Raw genomic sequence first — 17,868 nt, forward strand, 5'->3', positions numbered from 1 at the left:
AAATTAAAAAATCCAAAATAAACTGCAAGTGGTAGTATTGCTACTAAATTAATGCAGCATTTTGAAGTGCAAAACTATGTTAGAAGCTCTTTGATAGTTCAGCAAGCTTGTAATTAATAAACAGGGAAACCTTATGTATTTCCTATCAGCTATTTTTCTGTGAATACTCAGAAGAGATTTAAATTTCATACAATTATTACTAAATGCATCAAACACACAACTATAAATGTTAGATAGGAAGAGTAAAGAAAGGGGTAAATGACAAGTGGCAGGGAAAATATAGTGTGTCTTAAGAGCAGAAAGTTAAGTATGTCAGGTTCAACACTTTTTATCAAGTAAACTAAATACTGAAGAGAAACGGCTTTTTTTTCTGCTGTAGGTCTGCTATGTCACAATAGGCAGGCTGCTCACTCAGCATTTCTATGCTACTGCTTTAACTAGTTCTCAATCTGTGTGCTTTATTTTTATTCTTCCTTCATTATTAAGAATGAAAAACCTAAAAGAGGAAGGAAAATTCCCTGGTGCTAGGCCTGGCGCACAGCACCATGCAGCCTCATTCTCACAACTTCTGAACATTACTAAAGCATGTATGAAGTTAGCCTGAATTAAGCCACAAGCTTTGTGGAATAATTTCAGTTGATTTGAGGTTACAAAAAAGTGTTAAGAAAATAATTACCAATATCAACACAACCTGCTGCTTTAGAAGAGGAACTACCTAAGTATAAGAAATCCAAGTAAAGTATTTGACCTGATTTCTAAATTTCTCATTAATCTCAACTGCTCTTCAAATATCAAAAATCATCTATTCAAAATACAAAGAGGACAGAAATTTCCAGAAATATTTATCCAATATACAATTCCATATTCTACAAATAATGGTCTTACATTCTTTTTAATCTTATTCTTGATCGTTTCTATAACTCCAGCTTCTTCACTTTCACAAAGTTTCTCTGTAGCTTTTAAGTCATCACATGCCAGCTGCATTTTCTCTTCTTCAAATGTCATCATAGCATTCTACCAAAAAACAAACAGATCTGAACGATAACACTAACAATATTTTTATTTCTACAAAAGCTATTGGATAGTAAAAGTCTTCATGAGAACCTGATGACAAAACTTACTTTAAAAAAAAAATGTATTAAGACACACATCAGTAAACATACTTCTATGCAGAAACACCAAACTAGAGATTTGAGAGCTCTTCACCAAAATTTCAAGAGAAATAAGATCATACTAAGTCCTAAACCTTGTCTTAACAGAGACTCATATGCAATCAAACTGAATGTGCTGTCACATTACATTAAGCAGAAGAAAAATTCATATAAATGAATCTTCAATTATTGTTATGTGAGGCACAATTTGCATCTGTGCAGATATTGCTTTTATGTAATTCACTCACATAAATAACAGGCCTCCAAAGTCAATAACAAGTAACAGCTACTGCATTTTTCAAAATAATAACCACGATTCCTACATACATAGGAAGAAAAAAAACATCTGACTCCAACTACTGCTGAACCAATTAAGAAAGAATTTCAGGACAAGTACCTTCTTCTCTTGAGGCTTTCTTAAACAAAAGTTTTGAATGACACAGGCATGCAAAGTGCTGCTGCTATATTTAGAACAGTAGCTAAGCAGGATATTTTCAAGATCCACTGATGCTGCACTCTGATGTTACACTGGTTCAGCACATCAGTTCAGATAAGCAAGCCTGAGAGATTCTCTCTCTCTCTCCCTCTCCCCACGTTCTCCTCTCCATTGACTTAAAAACAAGCATATGCCCCAGGAGGCCTCCTAACCAATATATTTTTCCTTATTGCGCAGTCTACAGACACTAAAGAGAATTCAAATTAATTTCACATACAACTTATCTAAGATTAAACAGCAAAGGCAGAATAAGGACAGTTTAAAAAACAAGATCTAAACATTTTCTAATACACCTGCTCAGTTTTTGCATGAGATATTCTCATTTTTAATCCATTAAAAAAGGAAAAGTATTTAACAGACCAAACTTGTCCATTATGACTCTTTAGTCAGTCAGTATTCTGAGTTCACATATATTCAAAAACAAAGCAATGTGAATGAATTGAATTAAAAACTTTCACTGGGCAGTATGGATGGAGAAATTTTCAATAGCAAAAGCTATCAGGAAGATGGCACTTACAAGTATTATTTTAATAGTACCTCTACTGCTCATTTAAGAGAGGTTTTTATTATGGCTTTTTTAATGGAACACATAAATATTTTATACATTTGAGCAGCTGAATCACAGAGTCTTTACTTTCTATTTAAACCCCATGAGTAAACAAGTTTTATATTACATAATGACTTGTTTTCTAGCTACATTTATTCTAGAACTTCGAAGAAATTCTCACAAAAAGAAACAAATTAGAATATCCATCACTATGAATACATGCATGCACATACAAACATTAACCACAAGAGCTGTTTTCTCTCAGCTCCTGTCTACTCACCAAGAAACTGACAAAACTGGCTCCAAAGCTCATTAATGGGCTATGGTTTCTGCAAAGAAAATAAAATGTAGTTACTATATTTCCACATATTCCCTAATGTACACATCAATATTGCATTTCTTGATTTTAACTTATACATCTGTAAGTAAATCTTGGGGTTTTTGTATCAAGTTACAAACAAATGTATCATTCTGCAAGATATAAAGCTTTTTTTTTTTTTGGCTTTCCATTCCCATTGTAATTTTTACAATGACTTAAATATATCTTTAATTTTTTTTCAGGCATTAAGGTGTAGATATTTTTAAGAGAAACCACTGCCATCAAAACACAGTGCAGGTAAAAAAAATTTAAGAAATGTAGAAAATTTAACAACTCCTAATTTTACTCTTATCTATTATCTATCACTACAGTTTTGACCTAGTAGACAAATGTCAACTGATTCTATTAAAAGGTTTCCACTTTTCCCTGTTCCCATGAATTTAAGTCAATGTACCCATGTTTCAAAGAAACGCATATTACACATAACATAACTTGTTGGAAATACGAAGTTCTTACAAGGCTTATAATTTTACAGCTGCTTTGTTTCAAGCCCAGAATACATACCTTACTACACTACATGGAACATTTTTAAGACGTTCACCTATTCTGTTTGCAAGGATATTACAAAAGGGTGAAACCAACTGCTAGAACAACTGCTCTGTGTTACACAGAGGGGCAGGAATCGGCTCCTTGCTGCAGCCGGCACTTCCAGCGCCAGCTCTCACGTCAGAGGGCAAATGGCCACCTCATCATCCACTTTTCAGCCCACGAGGCATGCGGGACCCACTCAGCTGCCCGTCTTATCAACCAGGTTCCAACAGCACGTAACCTCCACTAGACGTTTCAAAGTCACACCTTCAGCACCATCAACATCTGATGGATCTAGAACTGCAGAAAAGATCAGCACAAGGAATTTTTACATTTATGCCCTTAAGTACAAAGCTGCACTTACATCATACTTTGAAGGAAGCTCAAAAATAAACCAAACGTTAAGTTTTTGAGCTTTCTTAGATCTACAGAGAAAAAGCAGTTTTGGGGAGGCGAGCAGTTAAGCATCTCTAGATAATAAATCTTTCATACTGAAGGTCATTCAAAACAGAAAATTGTCAGAGAAAGACTATTTATCAGAAGGAATTGGAAGTATTCAACCACAACAGTCTTTGAATATAACCAGAAAAATAAAATTACATTACATAAGAAATTAGGTTTGCACTTCTCAATAAGATCCTTAGAACACACTTCTTGAATATTAAGTTTCCATCCACACTAAAAATGTTACTTCGCTACTATGCATGGATCAAAATAAATTATTTGAAATGGGATAATTTGGGCATCTGAACACCTGTAAAAATTTACTTGTAAATTTGAAAAGCATTACACTCTTAATAAAACTTTGCACAACAGCACCAAGATTTTGAGGTGTTTCTTTCCCCTCTGAAACATGCATAAGCAAATCAAATAGGTTTAGCAACATACGCACTTGGCTCTCAGAAGAAAGTAGCATCAAGGCATTTCTTAGGACTTGGCAAGAAAGAAGCAAGTCTTGTCAGCAAAACATAAATACAAATCTAATATTGTGGAACTATAGATTAAACAGTAACAGTGTTGCACATGACTACTTTTAATTTCCTATGAATTTACAAAAAAGAACCTCTTGTTGTAGAAATAGTTACTGAAGCTTAAAAAAAAATTAAATACATCAGCTTTAGAGGTAAACTGGTTCCCTAAGGCAGGGATGTCAAACTCATTTTCACTGGGGCCACATCAGCCTTGTGGTTGTCTTCAAAGGGCCGAATGTAATTTCAGGACTGTATAAACGTAACTGCTACTTCAGTTTTCAGTGAGACCATTACAACTGAATAAACAGAAATACAGCTGAGAATCAAACAGCTTATATATGCTGTTTCAGCAGCTCAAAACATATGCTAATTTGGGCATACTACTCATACACTTTAAAAAACGTGGTTTTCTCTTCAGGACTTTAAGAACCTGTTCTTAAGTGTGCACATACATACGTGTGAAAGTATCTACATTTAAATATACATTTTGAAAGCTTTTATATTTCTTTCTGGTAAATTTTAACACAATGCTGAAAAATGAGGCAGCTAGTTACAGCTGAGAACCAACTGTTCTTCCAAGACTACAAAAGCTAGTGAAGCACTTACTGCAAGCAATCAAAATTTGTCCAGTAGAACTGAGAAGCTTTTTCCCCAAATAAGTATTTATCTTTCAGAGCAGCTTCCCTGCTTGTACTCTGACACTGACAGCTCACTTCATTTACAATTCATCCCCCATGATCAAAGATGAGATAACAAAAAACTCCAGAGCCACAACACTCTATTCCGAAATTATCACTAGCTGTAACAGACGAGGTACCATTTTGCAGATTAGTTCTTTTTAAATTTCAGCCATACAATCTATAAAAAGCATTGGCATTGTAGCACATATGGGCTGTAGCACATAAGGACCCTGAAGCAAGAAAACATGATGTATAACATCATACTATGTCTGGGAGATGCTTCTGTTGAAACCCTGGAGTTTGGCAAACAAAATATGAAAACCTGACTGCAGGAGCTCCTCACCCAGAGTTTGGGTCATCACCAAACAAAATAAGGAATGTTTGTATCACATTCCTGCCTAAGTCACTAAGTAGAGACTATAGTTACAGCTTAATGGAAGATCATTTGCTAAGGTAATTTCAGTGTTTAAAATTCATTAAACTACAACCTCATTTAGTGTCACTCTTCATGAATATTATGTCAACTGATGAATTCTTCAAGAGCTTAGGGTTCTCCTTTCCTCGAGAGCTAAGAAAAAAATTGCAATGAGACAGTACTGTCCCAGTAAAAAACAAGGCGTAACTATAGATGACAGTAAGTTTCTGAGAAAAGCACAATTCCATGAAAACAATCCTTGGCTCAAACTCCTTATATGTGATTTTACATCTTTTGACACATTCCAAAAAGATACAGGCAAATGAAGCAGCACTTGAGAAAATACTAACAGCAAACCAATGGCCATATTGATGTTGACAGGACTTAGGGAACTGAATACAAATGAACATTAAGACATCGTACTACCAAGGTTGTACTTTCTACTTCAAAGCAATAATCTCTATTAAGTAAAGAAAAATCTCAAGACTCTTAATTAGCTAAAAGATGAAAAATAATTCAGTCTCCACACACAATTTGTAAAATACTGTTTGCACCTCACCTGCTACTAACACCATTTCTACAAGATATCACAGTAAAAGGTTGTACATATTAAAAAAGTTGGTATGTATAACTAAACTTAAGTCCTATGCTTAAGAGCACTGAAGTAGACATTTCTTCCAGGTATATTAATTGGCCTTATAGGAGACATTGCTTCTCCCAATAAACCGTAATTCATCTCATTTCATGGCATATCTAAGATGTTAATTCACTTTCAGAAGAAAGGTGTTTGTCATGCCCATTTTCACACATGATGATAACATTCAGGAGTTCTAAGCCTTAGTTTAATAAGGCTGAGATAATACAGCCCAATTTTACCACAAAAAAATAAATCAAAACTAAAGCACACGAAAAATCAATCACTTATCAGTATTTCCTTTTTTGCTACACCCATTTCCATGACAGCATTTCACTTTCAAACACATCACCTTTTAAAGCTACTACAGCCTTGCTCAGGTTTAAATTTAAGTAATGTAAATAATCACCAACATTTCCTCCCTACTTTTCTAGGCACTGCTACTTTAACCATGGTCCACTAATAATTCCAGTCATCATACTGATAGTGATGCTCAAGTTGAAACAAAAAAAAACTTGTTTTCCTCTAAAGTGGAAAAGGAAAGCATAACAAAAAATTAAGAACTCAGGCAAGTTCAGAGATAAATACAGAAGCAGCTACTGAATACTTCGAAACAAGTAGAAAAATGTATTACCTACATAAAAAGATAAAGAATTTACTGCAAAAACATATCAATCCTTTGGTCATTGTTCCACCACAGATTATTCTAGACTATATTCTAAAAATCATTTGCAAGACTACAAAAGTAAGTCTGATCTTTATACAACTATGTATCTCATCCAGCATTGGTATATGAAATATATAAGGCAATGTAAGTGTCTTGAAAACATCACACTACTAAGACACACATTAAGAACCGCAAATGTCAGATCTAGGTTTAGTTTATGTTTCATAATCAGGACAAATTTGTTTAAATTGTTAAATGAGCTCTTAGCATGCACCTCTATATCCAACAGAAATACACAACCAAAAGAGAAAATCAGGAATATAAAAATAATAGCTTTGTGTCCCTGTCCCGTCCAGTTTTTACCTGATTTGTTTTGTCCTTACACAATTTAACAGTGAACCGTTTCACTTCAACTTCAGGCTGTTAAGTTTAGATGCACAAGAATATCAGGACACTGGGTATTACAAGAAGCATTTCAAATTGCACCTTTACTTTGAAAAGTAATTACAAAACTGAGAGACAAGCTAGCTATAACACATCAATTGATTTGTACTAACTGTCTGATTGCACACTGTTAATCCATGAATTATGGACTTTTGCAAAATCTTTTTCCACTGTAGGTTCAAATAAGCTGACCAAAATTACCTTTCAGGGCAAACTATAGCAGCTTAACTGATATCATATAACTTAATATCTACGAGCTTCTGAAGCATATTAAACCAAAAATATAACCACTCCCTCACATTAGTCTGAAATAATTTATTAGAAATAGCAGATCAAAGAATGGGTATACAAACTTAAGTGAAAAGTCTTTACCATATCTGTATCTTTCAAAAAGTTAATTACTTCAGTTTTAAAACAACATCATCTTACTATAACACCTCTTCTGTAATCTCCACCCAATCTGACTTCTGAATTATAAACTCAAATTTGAGTTTAACTTTCTGTTATCTTCCCATGGATTTCTTGCCATCAGATTTTGATCCATAGGCGAAAGGGATCTCTCAACCTCCCTCTGTCCTTTTTACCACTTCTCTTGGTGACAACATCTGTCTCTGTCATGAAGGCCAGAAAACTAAACATCACATTCAGTGTGATCATCTCTATGTACCCAGGTCTGGAAGATTTAAACTGTAGAACAACCAAAATTTTTCTAAACTAACTATCCACATAACTGGAAAACTGATACTCCTTTTATGTGCATCACTATTACTATAATGTGCTCTGCCTGGCCTTGATAAATGAAATCTTACCTCACTAAGGTACACATTTAGTACATGTTTAGAATATTGCATCTAGAAATCGCTTCCCTCGTGCATAACTCTCTATACATTCATCTAGCAGCTGCTCATCTGCTTATGGCTGCAATAAACAATAGCACACAGGGTTGCTAACAGAGCACTCATGACTTATTCTCACTCTGCCAATCAAGATGCCATCATTCTTCCCCCAGCTGACTCACGTCAGTTTCTACCCTGCTGTCCTTATCTTTAGGGAAGCTATCAAAACATCTACGAAATCACTTAATTTTTGTTCCTACAGTTCCTTTGCTGAGCTCCATAAACAAGAATTTCAACAGTGGTTAGCTTGCCCTTACATGGGTCATAATCTACTTGCTGATCAACGCTGGCTTAATGTCACCTTGTCTCAACTTGTATTTGGCTTGAAAGTATTTTAAGCCTCTGTTTTAAATTCATAATATTAGGTTCAAACACCTACCCACAATGGAATTCCTGGTCCATTACTGAAGTTTGTACGTCTGTTAATACATATCCTGTAACATATCGTAACTTTAAAAATTTCAAGTTTTTAAAGTCAGCATACTAAGCTGTTTTTTCACTTTACCAACTTACAATTCTTCTCCATGTTGTGTTTTAGCCTAGCAGGTTGTACAGCATGTTTTGTTACACTGACTCCACTCCTTAAATCTTAAAACATTTTGTCTTAGAATCACATTTCCTCTACATCACATTTCTTCTACATTATCTCCATTTTCTTGTTTGAAGATTATTTTATTATATACATTTTACTTATCCATCTTGCACGATTTCCCTTTTCACTGAGATGCAAGTTGAAAACTTTATCAAGCCTTCTCGGAAGTAAAAGTCATTCATGCAGAGAGTCAAACATTTCCCCGATAAGAGACAGAAGACTGCTGGATTTCTTATAAGATAATATTCCTGATCTTAGGCTTTATGTTGAGAGTCAGTATTCATCTAGAAAAGCTCCTGATTTTATTTGACATTGCCTTCTCTCCTCTTAGCTGGAGGAAGTTTTGAAATAATCTTTGACTTGCAAATGCTTTTAAAAAGTGAATAATGGGGGGGGGAAAAAAGGTCACCTTCTTCTTCCCTGATATATTTAGGAATCCAAGCCAGAAGGGGAAAAGCAACACCACGATTCCCGTTTTCTTGCTAGTGTCAGAGTGGTTCACCAAAATGATACAATCCCACAAGCTGACTGTGGGCTCCATCTCCAATGTGACTGTCCTTGGTTCACCTCCACATCTCTTGTTGGTTTCACAGGCACTCAAAGTTTAAACTGATGAGAACTGGGATGGTGTCCTCATTGTTCAAGCTGAACAGAAAGATTGATACCTGACAGTTTCAAATACAAATTAGCACTGTGGGGACCTGACACAGCTACAAGCAGTAAAGATAGTGGTGATGTCTGTGGCGGATTTATGAAAATATTACATCCATTGGTATTTGATTCATGTTCAGAAGTCTGTCATCACTAGCAGGGGGAAAATCTGGACTTCTTAAAAAAAATAAACACATGAGAAAGCACGTGCAGACGTCCATGCAACTTGCAGATGAGCTTACAAACCCTGATATCTTCCCTCAAGTATAATCTAAGACAAAACAAGTCACAAAATACACCTGACAAATCACTGACTGTTTTACAGTGATAGTCAATGCAGTTCCAACTACATGTTATATCTGACATACAACAGATACATTCATTTGACTTACCAGGTTCTAAACAGATATATACAGCTCTAAACACAAAAAGACAACATATTATTCTCCCATGCCCAACACGGGAATGATGGTTCTACAGCCAATGACTTTAAAGTATCACCACTCTTCAAACGCAAGACTTTACTGTTGCGGTGACACATATGAAACAGAGCTGCAATTTCTACCCTGGTTTCCTCAAGGACTCCATTATGACCAGCTTTCAAATATAACTGATATTGGGTGCAGCCAGCTTTCTAGAAGATGCAAAAATGCAGAACAGCAAAGAAAGAAACAGATTCAGCCTGTTTTGGAATGACAACTGTCCTTAGGCTCATCAGGGATGGCTACTGTCCCATTAAGATAGCAGCACTGATTTGAATTAATTTTTCACAACATCCTTGAGGTAGCAAATGAAGAAAAAAAAATGAAAAGCAGAAGCAAAGCAAATAGTTTATAGGAAACAGTTTTAACTGGTTTAAATGACGTGGTAAATAAAACCGAAGTTTTGCTGAATAAGTGAGTTTCCAAATAGCCTTGTGGGTTCTTGAACAGTTTCCATAAGAAAAAAAACAAAATTTCACTCCTCCCTTCACTTCTTGGATTCAACTGACAACTGTCAAGCTTCTGAAACAGAACTAAACTACCTGCATAGGCAGTAGTCTAAAGTTAACACCTTCTGTAAGAAAGGTCACTTGAAATACAGATAATACACGCTCTTTTCAAGTTCAAAATGCTGCATTTCAACAAACATCTTTGAGCTGTAACGCTGCAAATTAAAAACATTCATATTAAATCATGGAGAGCTCCCATAAGCTGCTCATTTGGCTCATCAGTCCCATTTAGAATGGGTTCTATTCTTCATAATTTCAAACATACACCAACAAAAGCATACTCATTTAAGGCCACATGCAAAGAAACATATAATATCACTACTTGTAGTCCTTGTAGGAAGAACACATCCAAGACAAGTATAAAACAAAAAACCACTGTGCAAACAAAAAGTGGACCTTGCTGCATGTGTTTCCAAAAAATCTAATGTGAAGTTTCCACCTACAGCTAAACTGCAATTCAATAATGGTCTACTAGTTCACAGCAAGAAGAATCCTGCTACGAATTTTGGCATGAGGTTGACGTTTTCACAGTAATTTACAAACTAAGACAGCAATTATCAATTTATGAATCATAAAACCACTTATTCTAATAAATTCCTATTTACTCCTTGCAGTTAGTGTTTAAAGGCCAAGATCAAACTGTACACTGAACTTAAAGGCACTTCTTCATAAAAATCAAACAAAGAAAATCCTGCACCTGGAAAAAATATAAGTTTCTGCATTTAAAAAAATCTTTAGTAATAAACCTTCTAGATAACCAAGGGAACACTTTGCAGAAGATATCATTATTCATGCTTTCAAGGGAGGATTAAACTGCATTTTGGAAATAGGAATCCTAACAATTTTACTCCCTAGCATTACTATACAATATAATAAGCATCACATCTTCAGAATTCCTAGACTTCTTCCAGATTCACACTACTTAGAGAAAGCAATGGCACAACACAACAAAAAGTAGAGGAAACTTCATCAAGTGTTCCTTAACTGGCACCTTAGGAAAAAAAATACACACAACACAAAACCAACCAACCAAAACCAACAGGTTCCTTAGACACCTGAACAAGCAATAGCTCCCACAGACTCAATAAATAAGTAACTCATAGGGTGCAACTTATATGAATGTGAACTGCATGTTATTGCATGAGAGTGTTGGGACCTTACCTGTCACCTGCAATATTCCAACTGGTTCTACACAACAATATTGTGTATGTAACATAGTAGTGTATACTGAAGACAGAAGGACATGTTTACTATTAGACCCTGGCAAGTACACAGTGAAGTTATTCTTTCATTATTAATAAAGGCAGTTTTCTTAATTTGTCTCACTCCCCCCATTCTACTTCCAAATATCCTTTTTGTAAATAAGATTCAGGTACACCACCACTAGGAAGTGTTATTTTAAGCCAAAGTCTTTTTTAATCGTACAAACAGCAGTATAGTGTTTATTAATTATTTAGGATGTATGGGCAATTAGAGCAGCTCAAGCTTGTGTGGAATGCATTAGTCCTCAGACAAAAAACAAGGACAGGTACAGGCAACCTTTACGACTGACTTACACAGCTGTGTTAATGTCATTCTTACCAGATGACTACTTAAAAGTAGAAACCTAGACATGATGTATGTAAGGATTATGAAGATAATCTTGCAGTCTGAAGATGATCACCGTAGCATTCAAGGACCTCTTGTCGGCATCCCTTTTGCCGGCTGAGGCCAGCATCAGATCACACAGGAGCATCGGAGCGAAATGCCCCAGGGCATAAGCGCCTTCAGGCACTCGCGTGCGTTCATTAACTCCCGCCAGTGAAGCGCAGCCCACGCTCCCGCGGGACCCGCCGGCCCCTGCCCAACCCTTCCCACAGGCCGGCGGGCACCGTTCTCGGCAACACGCCGCCCGCCGCGCCGCCCTGCAGCCCCGCCGAGACCCCGCCGAGCGGCTCCGCAGCCTCGCACTCACGGCCACGACAGCGAACCACGCGTGTCCCATCCCCACCAGAGCGCAAGCTGAGGCGGCAACCGGCGGCAACAACACTTCCCGCTCTGAGGGGCCGGGCAGGGCGAGGCTGCCAGCGAAAAGCCCCACCACAGCCCAGGACGGGGGGCCATGAGCGCCTCACGGCCCCGCCGCGCCGGGGAGACCGCCTGCGGAGAGAACGGGGCCGGCGCGGCCGCGCAGGTGGGTGACGGGGACAGGTGCGCGGAGGCCGGGCCGCGGGCGGAGGGGGTGCCCGGGGCCACGCTGGAGGAAGGCGCCCGGGGAGCGGCCGGCGGAGGGGCGGCCGGGGCTGCCCACCTGTATTTCTTGAAGAGCTGGTCGGACTCGCGGAATCCGTTGTTGAGCAGCATGTTGATGCCGGCCAGCGCCAGCTCCGCGTCCTCGATGGGCAGCGGCGCGTCTCCGTCCTCCCGCCGCGGCGGCGGCTGCTCCGAGCCGGCCATGACGATGAGGAGGCAGCGGGACCCAGCCGACTCTCCCCTACCTACCCACTCACCTATCTATCTATCTATCTATCTATCTATCTATCTGTCTGTCTGTCTGTCTGTCTGTCTGCCCGCCACCCCTTCCCGAGCGGCTCGGTGCTGCCTCTGCGTGCACAGATGCAAGATCCGGGGGCGCCCGGTGCCAGCGGAGGCGGGAACGCGCTGCCCGCCACCCGGTCGTGCTCCCCCCGCGCTGCGACGACGCGGGGGCCGCCTGGCGCCCGCAAGCTCTCCAAAAGCAGCGGCGCCCGCCCCGCTCCCCAGCGCGCAGGCGCCGAGAGGGTCGCGCATGCGCGGGAGCGGCCGTCGGCGAGGGGCTGGAGTGGGTAACGTCCGTGAGGCGTTTAACGGCCGTGCTCTGATGGCTGCGGGGATGATGCTTGTGCTGCCCCGCGGAGCTTTCAGCCGCCCTTGCTTGTTCTCTGCCCCGAGGCCGCCGACCGCCCGAGACCGGGGAATCACAGAACGTTAGGGATTGAGACCTCGAAAGATCATCTAGTCCAATCCCCCTGCCGGAGCAGGAACACCTAGATGAGGTTACACAGGAAGGCGTCCAGGCGGGTTTCGAATGTCTCTGGAGAAGAAGACTCCACAACCTCCCTGGGCAGCCTGTTCCAGTGCTCTGTCACCCTCTTTGAGAAGAAGTTTCTTCTCATATTTAAGTGGAACCTCCTGTGTCCCAGTTTATACCTATTGCGCACGGCGGGTCCGGTGGGAGGGAGGCGGGCGCTGATACCCGGATCTGTGTGCGGAGCTTGTTTTGTCTCCCGTCAGGTTTTTTCCCCCTCGGTGTCCCCTCCGCACGCCTCTGCTGGGGGGGCGGGCAGCTGCTGGCCGCCTTCCCGCCAGGCGGGCTCTCCGCAGCCCTGGGGCTTCTCGCCAAACCCACTGGGGTTTTCCTCGGGTGGGCTGCGGGAGCTGGGGCCACTGCCAGGCCGTGGATGTGAAGTGAGAAATCCTCCTGTGATAATGCAGCTTTGGCTTATCACTGTTGTGTGGTTTTTTCGTTTGGTTTTTTTTGTTGTTTTTTGTTTGTTTTGTGGGGGTTTTTTTGTGTGTGTGGTTTTTGTTGTTGTTTGGTTTTTTAAGATATTTTAGTCAGTAGCTGAGGTCATTAGCCCAGAGCCCATTAGCCTGATTTGTACAATGGTGACTGCCACCAAGTGCAAGTCTGAGAAACTGTGGGGTTTCTAGCAGCAGTGTGAAATTGCCTGTGAAGCTGGCACCAAAAAATCAGCATTTTGCAAATTTCAGATGCAAGCTAGTCTGGCAGGTGTTTCCTGATGCAGGAGGTGTCAGAAAGTACACTTGCATAAATGTATCCATTCCAACCCAAAATGGCCAAGTACCTGGACACTGAAAGTACAACCGCAATGTTTTCATTCTGCTTTGCAGTAAGAGACCTTTTTTGCTGCACATAAATTTAGGTGAAGACAAAGGCTATTACCTACAACTTGGTCTTGCTTCCTGTCAGATAGGACCATGCTACAGCTGCTCTTGTGAAAATTTAAGGATCAGGCTTCACCCCATTGCTAGCATACAGAAGAATGGGACCATGCTCTACTTTTAGTAGCAACCCCTCTTCCCTGTCAAGGAAAACATCTGTTTTCCTGTGAATCAAATAGCAATATCTCTGTACATGCCTTATGGGATTCGCTCCTACCGCCTCAGGAAATACTCTGTACTAAAAACCTCTTGAGACAATGCTTTTTGAAAGGCAGGGATTGTCTAATGCCAGGAGGCTTCTGAAATCTGTCAGGTCACTTGCCTGATTCCCAGCCACTCTGTCTTACTGAGCAGAGCTGGGTACTCAGAGGGATGTTTAAAAGAGAACATGCCTTCTGTTACAGTACACATCTCCAAAACAGCATGATCTACACAGCCTAGAAATCTTCAAGGGCTTGTTGGAAGTCAGCACAGTGTGAATGGGGAATGACATGTTCTGCCATGTATTCACAGGTTATTTGTGAAATTTGGACTCCAGAAATTCAAGCAGCCTTGCTAAAAGGAAGTTACAGTTTGCAGTTTCACCACCTTTGTTCTCTGTTTCAGGTGTGTGCAAGACACTGCATTCCAGATGGAAAAAAAAAAAAAAATTACTTCTGTAAGGTTATCTCTAATGAAGGATTCTGTGGGCAGAGATTCAAGGTGGAGTGGTTTGTAATATCCTTTCGCTTAGTCATATGTAATCGATTTGATCAAGAAGCAATGAATCTTCTTATGAATTCCCTGATAACTTGTTACAGAGAAGGCTAACTCCCACCTCCGAGTAACATTTCTGAGGAGCAGTGAAGAGCCGAGTCCTTTGTGAAACACCTACTCCATTTCTCTGAAGCTAGACTGCTATTTCCTAGCCCCTATGTTTGAACGATAGTGTAGCAGGGCTGTGTTCTCTCTGCAGGTTTTTGGCCCCTTGCACAAGGAGCTGGAATTCTTGGGAATCTTCTTTCTAACACTGCATTGCTTCAGACATTGCTCAGGGCTGGCACTGACAGTCTGACTTCTGTAACAAATGCTTTTATAACTATCCAGTAGCTAGCTATTAATTTTGAAACTCAAGATGTGAATAGCTAAATCAACTCTCTGGAAACACGACTATAAATCTACGGAAAAAATTGGCAGAATGAAACTGCGTTTCAACTGCTCAAGTAGAGAAGTAACGCATTTAAACCCCGGCGATGAAACAGTATTATGTCTGCAGTTTGACTTCAACAGCTGAGTAGCAGCAGTTTTATTATGCTTTTGTTGTTGTGAACTGCACTGGAACTGCATTTTCCTGCAGAACTGGATTGGAAATCAGCAGGGCTGTAAGTCTCCCTGCCTACCCTGTAACAGCAGATGAGGTCTTGTGGTGGGTTACAGTTAGGTTGATTCACACGGAGGATGTGGTACCGCTGATTCAGCCTGCTAAAAATGGCCAGGGAAGAGAGGAAACCACAGTGAACAGAGCTACATGGATGACTTGTACTTGGTAATCAAAGCTTGTATTTACCTCCCAGTCTACCAACATTCTAAATGTCTTTCTTGTTTTTGTTTTTAATTTCTGGTAGCATACTATCATCAGTACGATAAGCACTAAACAGTCTATAATTTCAGCAGAGGCCAGTGAGTGGACAGCTTTCCACTTGCGCCACAGCTTGCCACAGTGCAGTAATGAATAGCCCATGCCACCATGGCTTATGTTACCTCTTTCTTATGAAAGGAGTTTGAGACAACTGATTTGTAATTACTGAAGGACAATAAAGTTACTGATGGTGAGAAAGAATTGTACTTTGAATAAATTAACTGGCCTAAAATATGCAAGACCTTTACTCTGGTTTCCCAGAAGTCGTTAGATAGGTAAAGGGCAAAGTGGCTGCAATATTCACAGCCTAAGAGACACAGAACTGTGGTGTTTTATAGCCCCTTTGCAGGATACTGCTGTCGTAGGTCAAGATAGCTTGTGCCTTTGACTACTCAATTGCTCTTTCCTTTGACGAGCTTTCCAAGTTTCTGCCCTGTTTGTGCTTCTGACAGGGAGAAGTCCTGCAAGTCATCATCTTCACATACTGATCCGTGAGTCAAAAAATGTTTTTCACTAGTGTTTTTCCTCTGTAAGTCTAGTTGGAATTTAGCCCTGCTATAAAATCCATGACCTACAGAGAATGGCAAAATTTCAAGTATCAGGCAATCTAACCCCTTGCTTCTGTCTCAGAGTGCCCTAAATCTGATTTTACTGGGTTGCTTTTTACCTATCTTATTCCAAAACTCTACCTCTATCCTGGAACACCTCAATAAGCCTGGTACAATTTACACTTTTTAGGATGGAGATGAAATTTCAGCAGTGGATTTACAATATTTGATCATCAACAATTAAGTTGGAGTCACTGCTTGTTTGCATAGAAGAAAAATCCTTCAGAATTTAATTACCTTTTTTCTTCTGTGCTGTGGAAAGTATGACTGTGTCTGAAGTGTTGAAAATACAAGTTAAAATCATAAAGACATCTCCCACACTTTTTCAATCTCAGACACAAACCAACAGAATCCACTCCTGTAATTTTGAATTCCTTTTGAAGATTTGCTGTTCTAGTTAAGTAGTATCAGATGCAGTCCCACTGTTGATTATGAAGGGGTGTTACAATCCAGGGTATACCAATCTTTTCCACAACAGCTGCCAAAGGGGTCTTATCTGTGTCAATGACTGTCAATAATGGCTAGTGAATACAAAATTGTGAATATCTTCCCTTTTTGAATATATTGTTTTTGTTAAGAAGAAAGTTACTGAGTTCACCATTACATTTATAAGGAAATGTACTTTTTAAGGAGGTAAAGCCATGTGTTCTTAGGCTTTGTGCCTCACGCTGTACTTTTGAGTTTTGCAACAATTAAGGTCCCTGCTTACTGTGTCTTATCACTGAAATATTTATGAGTGGTGAGCTTGGCATCTGTTATCATCATGCATTTTCCATACAGTGCAGCAACTACGCAATACTACAAAGCCAAGCTAATCTTCAGAGCTGGCTCTCCACATTTTCCTTTTAATATGTATTGTCATATTAAGGGCTAAACCCCACCTAAGAACACACATGAAGTGACTATTAAATGACTTGTCCATTCTGTCAATAGACAAGGAGCATGCATAAGTATCCTGGTAAAAGAAAACAGGCTTAATGACCCTCTTCATCCAACATATTCCAAGGATACTGGAGTTGAGTCCTTTGACCCTTTCCTCTAAATAAAGTGCATTACAGTAATAACAATTAGAAGAAAAAGCTCTGTTTGTTGCAGTGGACTTTATTCCAGAATAAGCTACTCCTTCCTCTCACAAGCTTTCTGGTTTCCCTGCCTATTTTTTGCAGGAAGACTTTTGTGTATGGAGAGCTATCAGATGGAAGGTGACTGACCTCTCAATCCTGGTCTCTTGAGCACTCATTCGTGGCTGCTCTCATCTAGTCTGTAGTAGGAGCTGTGCTGTGGCATTTCTGCACAGAGAAATCACAGAGGTGGCTGAGTCAGAGCAGGTGAAGTTCTTGGAAAGTCAAAAAGGAAAGGTGAGACAGAGCAAGCCAGACCAATTTAATATTTGGGGTTTTTTTTTCATGTTTTAATTAGATTTGACAATGTTTATTTTTAGCTACACTTTGTGTTGCTCTGGACCCAATATATAATCAGTCACATAATGGGAAAAATTCCTGTAGAGTCACAGAGAGTTATTTTTACTGAAGCATATGAAGGTGTGTAATTTTTGCTAAATAAAGGATGCTAAATGACAGACCTTTTAGTGTTGGGGTTTTTTTCCCAGAATGTGTTAATAGCCAAACATACGCACACAGTTCCAGAGAAAACAAAGGAATACAGAAGTACTGAAT

The 17,868-nt window shown here is 39.7% G+C and overlaps 1 protein-coding gene across 1 annotated transcript in view; it reads right to left on the reverse strand.

Moving 5' to 3' along the window:
- TTC39C (tetratricopeptide repeat domain 39C) overlaps positions 1–12,781 on the reverse strand; it is a 36,331-nt gene extending 23,550 nt beyond the window's left edge. Inside the window, exons 1-3 of the mRNA XM_065830568.2 lie at positions 12,333–12,781; positions 2,475–2,523; positions 886–1,014 (exon numbers count right to left, since the gene is read on the reverse strand). Of these exons, the coding sequence (XP_065686640.1) occupies positions 886–1,014; positions 2,475–2,523; positions 12,333–12,478 (324 nt within the window). The 5' untranslated portion in view covers positions 12,479–12,781. The remainder of the gene's footprint in view (positions 1–885; positions 1,015–2,474; positions 2,524–12,332) is intronic.
- Positions 12,782–17,868: the final 5,087 nt, after the last annotated feature.

The sequence above is a fragment of the Patagioenas fasciata genome, chromosome 2 (genome assembly GCF_037038585.1).
Source record: "Patagioenas fasciata isolate bPatFas1 chromosome 2, bPatFas1.hap1, whole genome shotgun sequence".
Classification (NCBI taxonomy): domain Eukaryota; kingdom Metazoa; phylum Chordata; class Aves; order Columbiformes; family Columbidae; genus Patagioenas; species Patagioenas fasciata.